The sequence below is a fragment of the Macaca nemestrina genome, chromosome 9, assembly GCF_043159975.1.
Source record: "Macaca nemestrina isolate mMacNem1 chromosome 9, mMacNem.hap1, whole genome shotgun sequence".
In the NCBI taxonomy this organism is placed as follows: Eukaryota; Metazoa; Chordata; class Mammalia; order Primates; family Cercopithecidae; genus Macaca; species Macaca nemestrina.
Window position 1 is genome coordinate 34078109 of NC_092133.1, and position 16054 is coordinate 34094162.

The 16054-nt window shown below is 38.9% G+C and overlaps 2 protein-coding genes across 2 annotated transcripts in view; one reads left to right on the forward strand and one right to left on the reverse strand.

The window, feature by feature from the left end:
- The window catches only part of LOC105478412 (cytochrome c oxidase assembly homolog COX15), a 62356-nt gene extending 54812 nt beyond the window's left edge, over positions 1–7544 (forward strand). The window contains exon 9 of the mRNA XM_071069311.1: positions 7412–7544. Coding sequence (XP_070925412.1) covers positions 7412–7441 — 30 coding nt within the window. The 3' untranslated portion in view covers positions 7442–7544. The remainder of the gene's footprint in view (positions 1–7411) is intronic.
- Positions 1–16054, reverse strand: part of LOC105478411 (ectonucleoside triphosphate diphosphohydrolase 7) — a 56436-nt gene that overhangs the window by 32121 nt on the left and 8261 nt on the right. The window contains exons 4-5 of the mRNA XM_011735680.3: positions 5937–6142; positions 5528–5678 (exon numbers count right to left, since the gene is read on the reverse strand). Of these exons, the coding sequence (XP_011733982.1) occupies positions 5528–5678; positions 5937–6142 (357 nt within the window). The remainder of the gene's footprint in view (positions 1–5527; positions 5679–5936; positions 6143–16054) is intronic.

Genomic DNA, 16054 nt, shown 5'->3' on the forward strand with positions numbered 1-16054 from the left:
GTAAAACAAAGATGTTAAATTAAGGAACACAATCTCATCCTCAAATCTTACACAACACAGAAACAATCCTTCACATTACCACACAAGAGGTACTGTTGGTTCCACAAGTTTTAATATAATCCTTTACATAAGCTAACAATTAACTTTTTTTTTGAGACGGAGTTTCACTCTTGTTGCCCAGGCTGGAGTGCAATGGTGCGATCTCAGCTTACTGCAACCTCTGCCTCCCAGGTTCAAGTGATTCTTCTGCCTCAGCCTCCCAAATAGCTGGGGTTACAGGCGTGCACCACCACCCCTGGCGAATTTCGTATTTTTAGTAGAGATGGGGTTTCACCATGTTGGTCAGGCTGGTCTCTAACTCCTGACCTCAGGTGATTCACCTGCCTCGGCCTCCCGAAGTGCTGGGATTATAGCGTGAGCCACCTTACCCAGCCACAATTAACTTTTTAATCTCCTTTTCCTTATTTCAAGGGTTGACTTTGTTTTCATTGTCAAAATCTTACCATTTGAAAACCCTAGATCAGGATCAAAATCCAGAGGACATAACAACATTTCCAATTTGGGGAAAACATTTGAAACTTCCCATCTATAGGGTTGTCTTTCCTCTAACATTTTAAGCATATAATCAGTATTATCAAGCAAAGGAAAGCAAAGAAACAAAGCTAGAAGTAATATGAATCTAGAGAAAATGTTAGTTAAAATAAGATAAATTATCTTGGATTAAAAAATTATTCATTACAAAAATATTCTACTGGCTCAGACAGTTGTCAGTACTACTTGATGAAGACTGTTGTTAGCACTTCAAAGTGAAGATCTATATTTGAAGTAATAATCTTCCAATATAATGTCAAGTATAGTTTCTTAAAAAGTTTATTGTTATACATATTAAATTCTTGCAATAAGAATTTCAAATGGGGACCAAGAATGGGTATTCTTCTGTCCCTACTGGATATGCTTCTAAAATCCTCAAAGAGAGGGTTCGCTGGTTTTGGCAATGATATGGAAGAATGGGTACCAACATATGTTGCCGTTAGCTATGCAAATTACTAGTACAGGCCAGGTGTAGTGGCTCATGCCTGTAATCCCAGCACTTCGGGAGGCTGAGGCAGGTGGATCACCTGAGGTCAGAAGTCTGAGACCAGTCCGGCCAACATGGTGAAACCCCGTCTCTACCAAAAATACAAAAATTAGCCAGGCATGGTGACAGACACGTGTAATCCCACTCAGGAGGCTGAGGCAGGAGAATCGCTTGAATCGGGAGGTGGAGGTTGCAGGGAGCGGAGATCATGCCACTGCACTATAGCCTATACGATAGAGGGAGACTCCATCTTCAATAAGTAAATAAATAAATTACTAGTACAACCTTTCTAAAGGGCAATCCAGGACCATGTTTCAAAATGTTTCAATGTGTTTAACCTTTGATCCAGCTGTCATACTTTTAGAAATTAATTCCAAGGAAATCATCAGACAAGAAAATAAAGAAGAGAAATACTGCATTATTTATAATGATGAAAATTATTTACAACAATGAAAAACTGGAAATACCATATCATAGGGATTGGTTAAATAACTTATGGCACAGCCATGTAATGTAATGCTATACAGATGTTAAAAGAAATGAAGTCTACCTATATCTACATGTATAGACATGAAAAGATAAAAGATGTCCAATACATTTTATAAAACAGTATGTATAATGTGATTCCATTTATGCTAAAAAAAATAAAAACCCAAATCATTCTTCATGTATACAAAGTGACAGGATAAAGCTTTCATTTTCTAAAATTCAATATAGTTTCTTTATTTAAAATGCTTTTAAAATGGCAAAATGTTGATAATTGTTCAAGCTGGGTGGTGGCTAAATGGAGATTTACTGCACTGTTCTCTTTACTTTTATACACATGTGAAATTTCCTAAAACAAAAATTATTATTTTATTAAACACCACCTTGTATTATGTTGTAATTTTTAAGGGATTTTTTAAACTGCAAAATAAAAGGGAGGTAGAAAAAATTCTGTTAGTCCAGGCCTTTGGCAAAGAAATAAAACCAAATGCTAATAAATTCAAAATATAGTCTAAGTGATTCAACCCTATTTTGAATCTGCTTACAAATGCTAATAAATTAGCAAAGCATTAATCATACAAAACAGATTTTTGTGCTGATAGTCACATCTATGCCAACAATTAGCTTGGACTTAGAGGCAGCAATTATTTCATAAGCCCAGAACAGATGTATGTATTATTTAGAGAGGTGACCAGAAAACAAGTAGAAAAAGCAAAAAAAAAGCAAATTTCTTTAAAAACTCTTAAGATACAATAAATGTTAATATTCAGAGTTTCCACATTGACATCTAACATCTCAGACAAATAAGGTGAAGCTACACAGTGGGTTTGATTTAGATGGAAACTTCTTTGACAGAGGTAATACGGAACAGTGCCAGGAGGTGAGGCAACAGTCTCCTTTGCTCCAAACACACTGAAGGCAGCCAAACTACCAGGTGGGTTCCTCTGCCCAGCTCAGCTGATCAATTCCGCCTTTTTAACCTCCAAGTCAGCTTTTTCTCTGGCCTCCCTCCCCTTTTCTTGGCCTTTCATAGACTTTGTAATGTGGCACCTGTTCTTGTGTCATGTATGTATATTCTTCCCAGGGTTTCTAAAATTTTTGAACAATATGAATATCACCCATGTCACATAAAAATTCTTAATTGCATGCACAGTATGATTGCAACTTTGTGGAAATTACATATATGTGAACAAAGAGGAAGGAAAACAACAAAATGAAACAGTTTTGATAGGGTAGCAGGGTTGTAAGTGGTATTGTTTTGTTTTGTTCATTTTTAAGATTTCCTTTAAGGAGGTAAGGTTGCAGTTACAATATTGAAAGTTTGGTTTTACAAATAAGTAAAAACAAAACAAAAAAATTTTTAAAGACTGAAATGTATGGGGCAATAAGGGAACTAAAAAACCTCTCATGTTGACAAATGGCTATATAAATAATCTGCTCCTTGACAGTAAACCAGTCAGTAAACCAGTAACTGTGAAAAAAAGTCCACTGAAAGAAGCATTGCTGCTATATGTTATGTTGTCTGCATGTCTGACATAAGCCGTGGAGCCCTACATGTATGGCTGAGGTTTTTGTTGTTTGCTGCTGTTTTAAGGAAAGAAAGCCAACCAAAAAATGTAAACGATGTAAAAAAAAAACAAAAAAACAAACAAAAAAAACTACTATTGACCAAGGGAAAATATTTAAGCTAATAAGGAAATACCTGATGCCTACGAGACCATGAACATTCCAGGAGGATGAATTCTAAAGTTAAGGTTGACAATGGTCTCTTTGATATGACAGCAAAAGCACAGGGAACAAAACATCAACAAGTAAGACTATATCAAACTAAAAAGTTCTGTACAGGAAAGGAAACAATCAACAGAGTAAAAAGGCAAGCTACAGAATGGGATGAAATATTTGCGAACTATACGTTTGGTAAGGGGTTACTCCTACAACTCAACAGCAAAAACCCTATTAACCCAATGTAAAAATGGGCTAAAGACCTGAGTAGACATTTCTCTATTCACAGAAATGGCCAACAGGAATATGAAAAGTTGCTCAACATCCCTAGTAATCAGGGAAATGCAAATCAAAACCCCGATGACATATCACCTCACACTTGACAGGATGGCTGTTATCCAAAAAACAAAAGACAACAAGTATTGGCAGGGCTGTGGAGAAATTGGAAACTCTGCATACTGTTGGTGGGAATGCAAAATGGTGCAGCAACTCTGCAAAACAGTACAGAGGTTCCTCAAAAAATTAAACATAGAGGCCAGGTACGGTGGCTTACACCTGTAATTCAGCACTTTGGGAGGCTGAGACATGCAGACTGCTTGAGCCCAGGACTTCAAGAACATTCAGGGCAACATGGCAAGACCCCATCTCTACAAAAAAATACAAAAAATTAGCCAGGCCTGGTGGCGCATGCCTGTGGTCCCAGATACTCAGGAGGCTGAGGTGGGAGAATCACCTGAGCCTGGGAGGTGGAAATTGCAGTGAGCCGAGATCATGCCATTGCACTCCAGCTTGGGCAGCAGAGTGAGACCCTGTCTCAAAAAGTAAATAACTAAATAAATAATTAAACTGTCATATGATCCAGCAATCCTACTTCTGGCTAATTACTCCAAAGATTTAAAATCAGGATCTCAAAGAGATATGAGCCCTCCCATGTTTACTGAAGCATTATTTACAATAACCAAGACATGGAAACAACCTAAATGTTCACTGACAGATGAATATGTAATGAAAACATGGTATATACACACAGTGGAATACTATTTAGACTTTTTTAAATAAAAAAGGGCATTCTGCAATATGTGACAAGGTGGATGAACACTAAGGACAATGCTAATGGAAATAAATAGGCACAAAATTTCAGTTAAGCAAGATGAATAAGCACTGAAGATCCACTGTACAACACTGTACACATAGTCAACAATAATGTATTGCATACTTAAAAATGTGTTGGGCTGGGCATGGTGGCTGACGCTTGTAATCCCAGCACTCTGGGAGGCTGAGGCAAGCGGATCACTTGAACTCAGGAGTTCTAAACCAGCCTGGGCAACATGGTGAAACCCTGGCTCCACAAAAATTAGCTGGGTGTGATGGTCCCCACCTGTAGTCCCAGTTACTTAGGAGGCTGAGGTGGGAGGATCACTTGGGCCTGGGAGGCAGAGGTTGCAGTGAGCTATGATCACACCACTGCCCTCCAGCCTGGGCAACAAAGCAGACCCTGTCTCCAAAAAAAAAAAAAAAAAATCTGGTTAGAGGGTAGATCTCATTGTTAAGTGTTCTTACCACAATAAAATAAAAATCTTTTTAAAAAAAAGTTCAGGGAGTTCATTCTTACCCCAGGCCTATACAAGTATGGACAGATCAAGGTGGTACCAAAGGAGAGAAATCACAAACAAGAAGGAGACTGGCTTAAATACAGACTTCTCTTCCTCTACCTCTAATGCAGGAAGAGGGATCAGGTGGCAAGGTGTCAGGCTGAATTGCCAAGGTCAAGTGGAAATGACATGACTGGCTGGGGCTGAGAAAACTGGCGTAAGGCAATGGAGACTGAGCTCTGCAGTAGCAGCAAGAGGAGGGACTCCCCAGTGATCGCCAGGGTTCTAGGCAGAGTTACAGAGAAGGTAGTGTTCCTATCAGAGATCTCCGATTAGTCCCTAGGTATCAAGGTCATCAGGTGACCCTCCTCCTAATTCATTCTGTAATTATGTTCTCTATGTGCCTGATGATCCAAATCTATTACCATCACCACTACTCCCAACCCTCAATCCAAACTAAGAATCACTATAGTCATCCCAGATAGATATTGATCCCAAAGCAGCAAATGACATGAAGTTGGGAATGAATGACTGTGTCATAATTGGGTTTAGGGATATAGACCAGGGAACCACAGAGGACAGTGCATGAAACTGGCCTTTCATCTCTCGTGCCACCGTTTTCCTGTGTTTCCTGGACCCTGCATCTCACCTCTCAGGGAGAAGCCTCATGCCTGCTGTGCAGAGGATGTAAAGGGGGGTCTCCTTGTGCTTCTTCACGGGCACATGAGCAGCAGCAAAGCTCAGCAGAGGACGAAGGTAATCACTGGCATGTTCTGGAGTGTCTGCCATTGCAGAGATTCCTTAAGTTAAAACAAACAAACAAAAAAGTTTCTTTAAAAAGCAGCTCACATAAGACTCAGGAAACTGATGCCCTATAAGGTTCTCCTTAAGGTCCTAAACATTTATTTATTTGAGAGGTAGGGGGTGACAATGAATGAGACATCCCTCTCGTTACCCAGACTCTCAAGAAGAAAAGGGTAGCTTGCTTTCTCCTTCTTTTCTCTCCTCTTTCATGCCTTAAAAGAGACTGACAAAATATATTCTGATGTGATGAGTACCTGGCTTGATTTTTTTAACCACTGGTTGGCTGTTGCGGTCTCTCATCTGTTTGATGTCCAGCAAGTCATGGGGGTTCCCATTATGTCTTGGCCAGAAATAAACAAAAATCCGGGAACCACTGCTGCCACAGTCAACAACAAGTCCATAATTCAGATTTGGGTCTTCAGTGTCAGTAGCTTCAAGGTCCCCTACTCGAGCCAAATACCTAAGTCAGGCAAAAAGAGAAATCAGTGCTAAGCAGTCAGGTCCATGAAAGGCACCCTCACTTACTTCATTTGTTCATGAATCTTCATTAAGTGCTTACGTGTGCCAAGCGCATGGGACTACCAGTCCTAACCAATGAGTGAAGCAATATTGACAGATTTACTGATGTGCCTGAGACAATAGCTGGTTCGCTTGCCTAGAGGCCACTGAAATTAGATGACTAAAAGATGTCCCCATGTGTGGGGGCAGCTCTGAAACTGGCTGAGGTAGCAATCTTTTTTCAAGCATTAGAGCTTGTAGGCCTGAATAAATAACTATTTTTTTGTTATATGCCATTAAGTTGTGGGGTAGCTTACACACACTAGATAACTGAGACAATCTTAATCACTTCTTTTCTATCTTTCTGTAGAGATGCATCCAGAATATTGTGGAATGATTTCTCATGTAATGTGTTTCTGGGAGGTGATTTTGTTTTGTTTTGTTTTGGTTTTTTGGTTTTTTGAGACAGAGTCTTATTCTGCCACCCAGGCTGGAGCACACTGGCACGATCTCAGTTCACTGCAACCTCTGCCTCCCAAATTCAACCGATTCTCCTGCCTCAGCCTCCCAAAGTGCTGGGATTACAGGCATGAGCCACTGCGCCTGGCCTGGGTGGTGATATTTTTGATTGGGCTTTTTGGTTTTGCTTTTTTGCTTTTTGTTTTGTATTTATATTGCTAGAATTTCATTAACTAAAAATGTAATTCATAAAAACAATAATTATTCTTTTCTACAATCTTATATATATATATATATATTTTTTTTTTTTTTTTTTTGAGATGGAGTCTTGCTCTGTCTTCCAGGCTGGAGTGCAGTGGCGCGATCTCAGCTCACTGCAAGCTCTGCCTCCCGGGTTCATGCCATTCTCCTGCCTCAGCCTCCCAAGTATCTGGGACTACAGGCGCCCGCCACCACGCCCGGCTAATTTTTTGTATTTTTAGTAGAGACGGGGTTTCAGCGTGTTAGCCAGGATGGTCTTGATTTCCTGACCTCATGATCCGCCCACCTCAGCCTCCCAAAGTGCTGGGAATACAGACGTGAGCCACTGCGCCTGGCCTAAATATTTTATAAATATAAAAAGAATGATCATAAAATATGTATAGGGTATAAAGAATAACAATAAAACAAATGCCTGTGTACATACCACCAAGTTTAAAAAATAAATTACACTTAAAAAAAAAATTCTTCTTGGCCCCTAGGACATTAGTATTTTGTGTTGGAATTTTTTCAGATTCTCATTCCAAGATATCTGGCTGGCTGACATAAGGAAGATGAAACAAGTAAAGGTGTTCCATGAAACACATCAAGGTCTGAATCTCAGCTCTATTGCTTTCTATGCTGTGTGACCTTAAGCAAGTTAATAAACTCCTCTCAGACTGTTTTCTCATCTGTAAAACAAGGAGAGTTAAGGGTATCTACCCTCACAGAGATCATACACATAGCAGAACTGTGTTGCCGCTGTTGTTAACAGAATAATCATTGGGAAAGCAAATAGTAGATGACTCTGAGGAAAAAGGCTTAAAAGTTCAGAAAATAAAGAAGACTAAGAGTTGATTAAAATACTTCTGAGCACTTGGCCAGGCATGGTGGCTCACACCTGTTATCCCAGCACTTTGGGAGGCTGAGGTGGGTGGATCTCCTGAGGTCAGAAGTTCAAGACCAGCCTGGCCAACATGGTGAAACCCCATGTCTACAAAAAATATAAAAATTAGCCAGGCATGGTGGCAGGAGCCTGTAATACCAGCTACTCAGGAGGCTGAGGCAGGAGAATTGCTTGAACCCGGGAGGCAGAGGTTTCGGTGAGCTGAGATTGCGCCACTGCACTCTCGCCTGGGTGACAGAGCGAGACTCTGTCTCAAAAAAAAAAAAAAAAAAAAGTTATCTGCCCTGCTCATCCAACATTGTCTTCAAAGCCAACTCCTAGACCTCCAAGGCTCTTACACAGAACCCCTCAGAACCAGTTTTTGTGATGTCTGAAGCTAACAAAATTTGGAAAGCCTTTTAAAAACAAGATTCAGCATTACAAATACAAAAAAAGCCCATGTAAGTGAAGGGCTTTAAGGTATAGGGATCATTAGCTTCACAGTAAACCCACCCCCAATCAGAATAATAAACCACGCATCATGCTCCTGAAACCAATCTAGCCAGTGTTTATTGGTGATTTCACATTGTTAGACAAACCACACAGTTCCTTATTTGGGCAGAAAAGCAAACTTGATAAAAAGAAGAGCATGTAGAAATAATTCTGAAATAAAAAAGTAGAGTACCTTTCCTATAGTACAATGCAAAATGCATTTTTTTTTTTAAAAAGAGAAGAGCAGGTAACTAAGCTTCAATATAATGTTGTTAATTATTACTGAGAGTAGGGGTAGGTAGAACTTTTTTTCTGGATCTGAAATAGTAGTGAGTTGAGGGAAATGAAGCAGATGGTAAAAATCTGTTACAAAACAGAAAGTTTCTAATCCTAAAGATTCCATTTCACCACATATCTTCCCATTCTAATCAAATCACTGGGCTGAACTGGGCTAGAATCCACCAATCAACTAGCAACAGCTCACTTCTATCACACGAGAGCTGGGCAGAAGTCTGGGTTCAAGTCACAGAACTCTTGCAAATACTGACCTCACAAGAGGCCAAAGATAAAAAAGAAACAGGCAAGATAATCCACCCCCATTCCAAAGTGACTTTTCATTTCCAATTACAGCAATCTTTCTATTTCACATGCTTCACAGAATCTTCCTGCTTCCCTTCTCTGAAAACCACCCACTCTGCTTGTCTCTTGCAAGATTCTGGATCCCATCCCCTTCTGAATAATGAATAACTTTTCTCTAGTGCACTGGTTCTCAAATTTGGGGGCCTTAGGACTCCTTTGTAATCTTAAAGCTTATTGAACCCCAAAGAGCTTTTGTAGATATAGGTTATATCTATCTATATTTACTATATTAGAAAATAAAACATAAAAATGTTAAGTACTTATTTCATTTAAATAAAATAAATTCATTACATATAAATATATTTTTATAAAAATAAGCATATCTTCTAAAACAAAAAAATAGAAGAGTGGCATTGTTTTATAATTTTGCAAGTATCTTTAGTAGCCAAACTAACAGAAGACCCTAGATTCTCGCATTTACTTCCGTATTCAATCTGTTACAATAAATCAAAACAATATTGAAAATTGAATATTTTCAATTTTCACACAAATTGAAGCATTTGTGTGAAAATCCAGCCTCACACAGACACACTGTTGGAAACAAGAGGAGTATTAAACAGCCCTTTCAGATCATTCTGAATATTCTTTGATACTATACTAAAACTCAACAAGTAGCGTTTCTTAAAGATTAGTTGCGGTTGGGCACAGTGGCTCATGCCTGTAATCCCAGCACTTTGGGAGGCCGAGGCGGGTGGATCATGAGGTCAGCAGATCGAGACCATCCTGGCTAACATGGTAAACCCCGTCTCCACAAAAATACAAAAAACTAGCCGGGCATAGTGGCGGGCACCTGTAGTCCCAGCTACTCAGGAGGCTGAGGCAGAAGAATGGCATGAACCTGGGAGGCAGAGCTTGCAGTAAGCCAAGATCGTACCACTGCACTCCAGCCTGGGCGACAGAGCAAGACTTTGTCTCAAAAAAAAAAAAAAAAAAGATTAGTTGCAATTGGAATCTAAACCCCTCCCTGCCCCCCAAGAAAAGATGAGTTGCAATTGGAATCTAAAAATTTTTCATACTCTGTTACATTAAAATCCATTAAAAAAACACAGGTTTACCATGCACTTTGAATGGTTATCCATTAAAAAACACAGGTTTACCATGCACTTTGAATGGCTATTATCCAAGCATGATTTCAAAACATCATCTATTGGAAAATATTGGTTCACTGAGTTATGCAAATCTTCCTAACATTGATACATTTCATTCTACAATCGTTAAAAAAAAAAAAACACATTCATTAATATCACTACCAATCTTACTCAAAACGTCTTTTAAGTATTGGGAAGCCATCCAATTCACAGTGGCAGATATAGTTTTCCAAAATACTAATTTTCACTTGGAAGTTCAAATTTTAACATTGGCAATAAATACCGAAAACTGTTTTTCATGAAGTGACAGATTTATTTCATTCATTTTCAAGGATATGTCTATAAAATACGCAAGTATTTTGGGAGTCTGTGAGGGTGAAACTATTTTTATAATAATACTAAAATGTTATTTTGCCTTTTAAAACTATGGTTCAAACATATAAAATTTACCATTTTTAAGTGTATAGTCAGTAGTATTAAGCATATTTACATTGACTCTGAAACCATAGTTTTTCTGGCAGTCATTCTTTTAACTAAAAATAGTGTCCCATGATAAAAGCAGCTGGGTTTACCTCATAATTCAAAAAACTGCCCCAGTGCTTTTACTCTAGACAACTTCAGTATATAGCAGAAGTGCTTAATACCTATTTCCCCTTTCATCACATAGAATATTGAAAAGATATTCATAAGTGGAACTGAATCTTTTCTTCCAATGCAATTGTGTGGCAATATAGAATACAGTAACTACTAGTACAATGTGGTGCCTCTATCTTGATTTGAGCTAAGGCATTATTAGCAGTTTTACCTGCCATTGCTTTTGCACCATCAAAGCAAGTATCAATCAACTCAGTGAAAAAGGCAAAAGACATGACTACAGTCAAGAGATGGAAGCGACCCAAATGTCCATCAATAGATAAATGGATCCACAAAATGTGGTATATGCATAAAATGAAATATTATTCTGCCTTAAAAAGGAGGAGATCCTGTCACATGTTACAACACAGATGAATCTTCAGGATATTATGCTAAGTAAATAAGGCAGGCACAAAAAGACAAGTACTGTATGATTCCACCTATATGAGGTATCTAAAGTAGAAACAGAAAATTTAATGGTAGTTACCAGCAGCTGGCTGGAAAGAGAGAGAAAAGGAGAATTCATTAATGGGTACAGAGTTACGATCCACAAGATGAAAAAATTCTGGAGATCTGTTTCACAACAATGTAAATATGCTTAATACTACTGACTGTACACTTAAAAATGGTAAATTTTATACGTTTGAACCATAGTTTTAAAAGGCAAAATAACATTTTAGTATTATTATAAAAATAGTTTCACCCTCACAGACTCCCAAAAGTGTCTCAGAGACCCTCCAAGGGCCACTAAACACTCTGAGAACCACTGCTCTAATACAACCTTCCTTTTCTCTTTAACATCCATCTGCTTCTCTACCTACTCCTTCCCCTCTCCTGTCTCCTTGGACATGACTTCTCAGTTCTTAAAAAGCCACTACTCAACAATGCTGACTGGTAATTTCCACAATGATTTGAAAAGGCCTCTTCCTTCTGTTCTAAAATGTGGACATCAATATTCCCTGTTTGTATTTCAGTATGAGCCCCTAAGATTTCTTTCATATTTGCTTGCTGTACCTGTTTAGACCATAAATTTCTCAAGAATAGGTACCTTATCTATAGTACCTTGAGAGTGTCACAGTGTTTCTCACGTTTCTCTGCCCAAAACATGTATCAAATAGTATTGATTGGTTTGGTCCTAGAGCTCACAAAATGGAGCTGTTGGTCTGTTAACTCCTCCATGTCTTTGTACAGCTCTACTCAAAATCAACTGGTCTCTTTCTTGGAAAGTTTTAATTGCTTTCCAAACAAAGTATCGTTATCCTCTCTGATTCCTGCCAAAATAAGCAACTTTACAGCTCCAGTTTTGGTGCAACTCAACTTTTCTTTCTCCTCCTTTCAAAGTCTCTATGTGTGCTTCGGCTAAAATGTCAGCTGACCTTAGATCACTAGAGAGGAAGATAGGCCTAAATGGCATTTATGCAGTGGAAAGTCTCCATTTTTCTCATTGTGCATACAAATGAGTAACTAAAGAACAGTTTCCCCTCTGGGCAGTAACCACATTACCTTTTTCTGGAACTCTGACCTCTTATGACCTAATCAGGCTTCTTACCCTTTTGACCAACTAGAAGCCTTCCTCTATTTAGGCTCCTAACATGAATGGATCACCAGACCTTTCTTGCATTTTTTCATATATAGTTTTTTTTTTGTCATATGTAATTTGTAGTCATGGCCTTAGCCATCACGGTCAATTACTTACATTGCTGAACCCTCCTGTTTTAGTGATGCCACACTAGCCAATCTCTAAAGAGGACCAAAAGCCCAAGAGAAAAGTCTCAAAAACCTTCGCATCCCTCACATCCACCTTCCCCAAAGAGGTCTGATTCACCATCACACATACTCACCCCAATACCATACCCACACACACACCCCCTCTGTTTAAGAAATATGATTTCCTTCTAGTCACTGCTGAGTCAATGAAAAGAAAGTTACCCACAAATATATCACCTAAGGTGGAATTGGAAGACAATGGCTTTTCACTGTCATTATCCTGAAAGCATTAACATCATTAGAGCTGTAACTGAGCAAACCATTACCCAGCTTACAAAATCAAAACTAATTATACCACTTTAGAGTTCAAACAGAGCTCAGTGAAGGGCCAAAAGTCAATTGAAGTAGCCCCCATGAGTATGGGGCTACTAATTCTTTGCTGAATGTCATCATACTCTTCAACTCTGTTCAAAGTTCAGAACCAAATGTAATTATATTACAGTTAAAGTAGCTGTGCATGACTGATGATAGTAATACATACCCAGAAAAGTATATTGTAAGATTACTAACTTACCTCCTAACAGGATTAATCAGAGCAGTCAGGAACATCTATAATTTAAAGTCCTGCTCAAAACACTACAAACACCATTAAGATCAAATAAATGGGCTGGGTGTGGTGGCTCACACCTGTAAGCCAGCACTTTGGGAGGCCAAGGTGGGTGGCTTGCTTGAGCTCAGGAGTTCGAGACCAGCCTGAGCAACATGGTGAAACCCCATCTCTACAAAGAATATAAAAATTAGTCGGGTGTGGTGGTGTTTGCCTTTGGTCTCAGCTTCTAGGGGGACTGAGGTGAGAGGATTTTGCTTAAGCCTGGGAGGTTGAGGCTGCAGTGAGCTATGATCACACCACTGCACTCCAGCTTGGGTGACAAAGTGAGACCCTGTTTCCAAAAAAAAAAAAAAAATCAGGTAACTGAATAAATGTGGGACAGACACAGTGGCTCATGCCTGTAATCCCAGCACTTTGGGAGGTCGAGGTGGAAGGACTGCTTGAGGTCAGGCGTTCAAGGCCAACCTGGGCAACATAGTGAGACCCCTGTCTCTAAAAATAAAAAAAATAAAAAAAATTTAGCCAGGCACGGTGGCATGCACCTGTAATCTCAGATACTAGGAAGGCTGGGGCAGGAGGATAGCTTGAGTCACTCTATAAATAATAAAATAAACGTGAATAAATGCTTTCAATTTCACCATAAAAAAATCTCTGAACTGTTCTATTACACATAAGAACCCAATCATTTCATCTGTATATGCTAAAGAGCATTCTAACCAAAAGTAATGCCTCTCTTTGACTTGCTTTAATTAAACAGAATTGAAACACCTATGGAAGGCCAGTACCAAGCCAATTGCTGACACAGAACCTCTCATTCAGTTATTTCCAGATGGTAAAGGAACATGAAGGCACCACCTTTCAATAGCTACAAAAGACATTCTTCAGACAATAGTTCACCCAGACAAAATTTTACCCACTAATGAAAATAACAGTGAGGCTACCAAAAAGTGAACAACATTAAACATGAATGTGAAAAAGGAAAGGTATTAAACAGAACATTTAAGAACAGTTTACCATAGTGTCTTGTACACTATGTATACATGCTAGAAGTTCCTCTTACACAGTCATGCACTGCATAATGACGTTTCAGATAACAGCAAACCACATGTACAACAGTGGTCCCATAAGATTATAATGGAACTGAAAAAATTCCTATTAATGATGTCTTGATGATCCTGACCCTGTGCAGGCTTAGGCTAATGTGTGTGTTTCTGTTTTCATTTCTAACAAAAAAGTTTAAAAATTTTTTAAAAATAGAAAAAAGCTTATAGAATAAGAATATTATAAGGAAAATATTTCCCTACAGCTTTACAGTATTTTTGTGTTTTAAGTTGTGTTAGTCCAAAACAGTCAAAAAGTTTTTGAAAATTTCAAAGTTTAGAAAGTGGAAAAGTTACAGCAAGTTAAGGTTAATTTATTATTGAAGAAAAAAAAATTTAAATAACTTTTAAATAAATTTAGTGTAGCCTAAATGTACAGTGTTTATAAAGTCCACAGTAATGTCCCAGGCCTTCACACTCACCACTCACTCACTCTGAGAAACTTCCAGTTCTGTGAGCTCCATTCATGGTAAGTGCCCTATACAGGTGTACAATTTATTTTATTATTATTTTTTGAGACAGGGTCTTGCTCTGTTGCCCAGGATGGAGTGCAGCAGAGCAATCATGGCTCACTGAAGCCTTGGCCTCCTGGGCTCAAGTGATCCTCCCGCCTCCGCCACCCAAGTAGGTGGGGCTACAGGCATGCACCACCACACCCAGCTAATTTCTAAATTTTCTGTAGAGATGAGGTTTTACTATGTCACCTAGGCTGGTCTGGAACTCCTGGGCTCAGGAGATCTGCCCACTTCGGCCTCCCAAAGTACTGGGACTGCAGGCTTGAACCACCATACCAGACCCAATTTATCTTTTATACCATATTTTTACTGTACCTTTTCTATGTTTATATATGTTTAGATACACAAATACTTACCATTGTGTTACAGTTGCCTATAGTATTCAGTGCAGTAACGTGTACAGGTTTGTAGGCTAGGAGCATATACACCACACAGCCTAGGTGTGTAGTAGGCTGTACCTCTAGGTTTGTGTAAGTATTCTATGATGTTTACACAATGATAAAATCACCTAATGACGCATGTATTAGAACATATCTCGATCATTATATAACACGTGACTGTCTGAAAAAAATAAATTTTAACAATTACCCAGCATCCACAGCAGAGATTAAAACGTGGCACACTTAGCACTGTCAACAGAACTCTGTGAAATGATGAAAATGTTCTCTATCTGCACCATCCCATATATCCACATGTGGCCACTGAGCATTTGAAACGTGCCCAGTCCAAGTGAGGAACTGAATTTTGTTTCATTTCATGTTAATTTAAATTTAATTAACCATTTGTGGGTAGTGACTACCCTATTTGATACCACAGTGTAGACAGTAACTGTTGAATAAGTAAACAGATAAATGAAGAAATGGATATAAGATATGTATTAAGTCTGAAGAAAATATTGGAGCATGTCATATGTGGCACATGCCAGAAAAACAGTTGATTAAAACACACATCTCAGCCGGGCGCAGTGGCTCACACCTGTAATCCCAGCACTTTGGGAGGCCGAGGCGGATGGATCATGAGGTCAGGAAATCAAGACCATTCTGGCTAACACGGTGAAACCCCGTCTCTACTAAAAATACAAAAAATTAGCTGGGCGTGGTGGCGGGCGCCTGTAGTCCCAGCTACTCGGGAGGCTGAGACAGGAAAATGGCGTGAACCCGGGAGGCGGAGCTTGCAGTGAGCCGAGATCAGGCCACTGCACTCCAGCCTGGGCGACAGCGAAACTCCGTCTCAAAAAAAAAAAAAAAAAAACCACACATCTAACACAAGTATTATTCTCAAAAACAGCCCTGCTGTGCATGTGTAGGGTCAGGGAATATGTGGTAAATCTCTGCACCTGCAGCTCAAATGAGCTGTAAAACTAAAATGGCTCAAAAAAAGTTTATTTAAAAAAAAATACAGTTTTGGATTCTATCCTTACTGACACCCCATCTCTCTAAATTTACTTTTTTTGTATCAAATAAATTCTAGTTCTGATGCAAACCTCCTACTTTCTCTTTCCAGAAGCA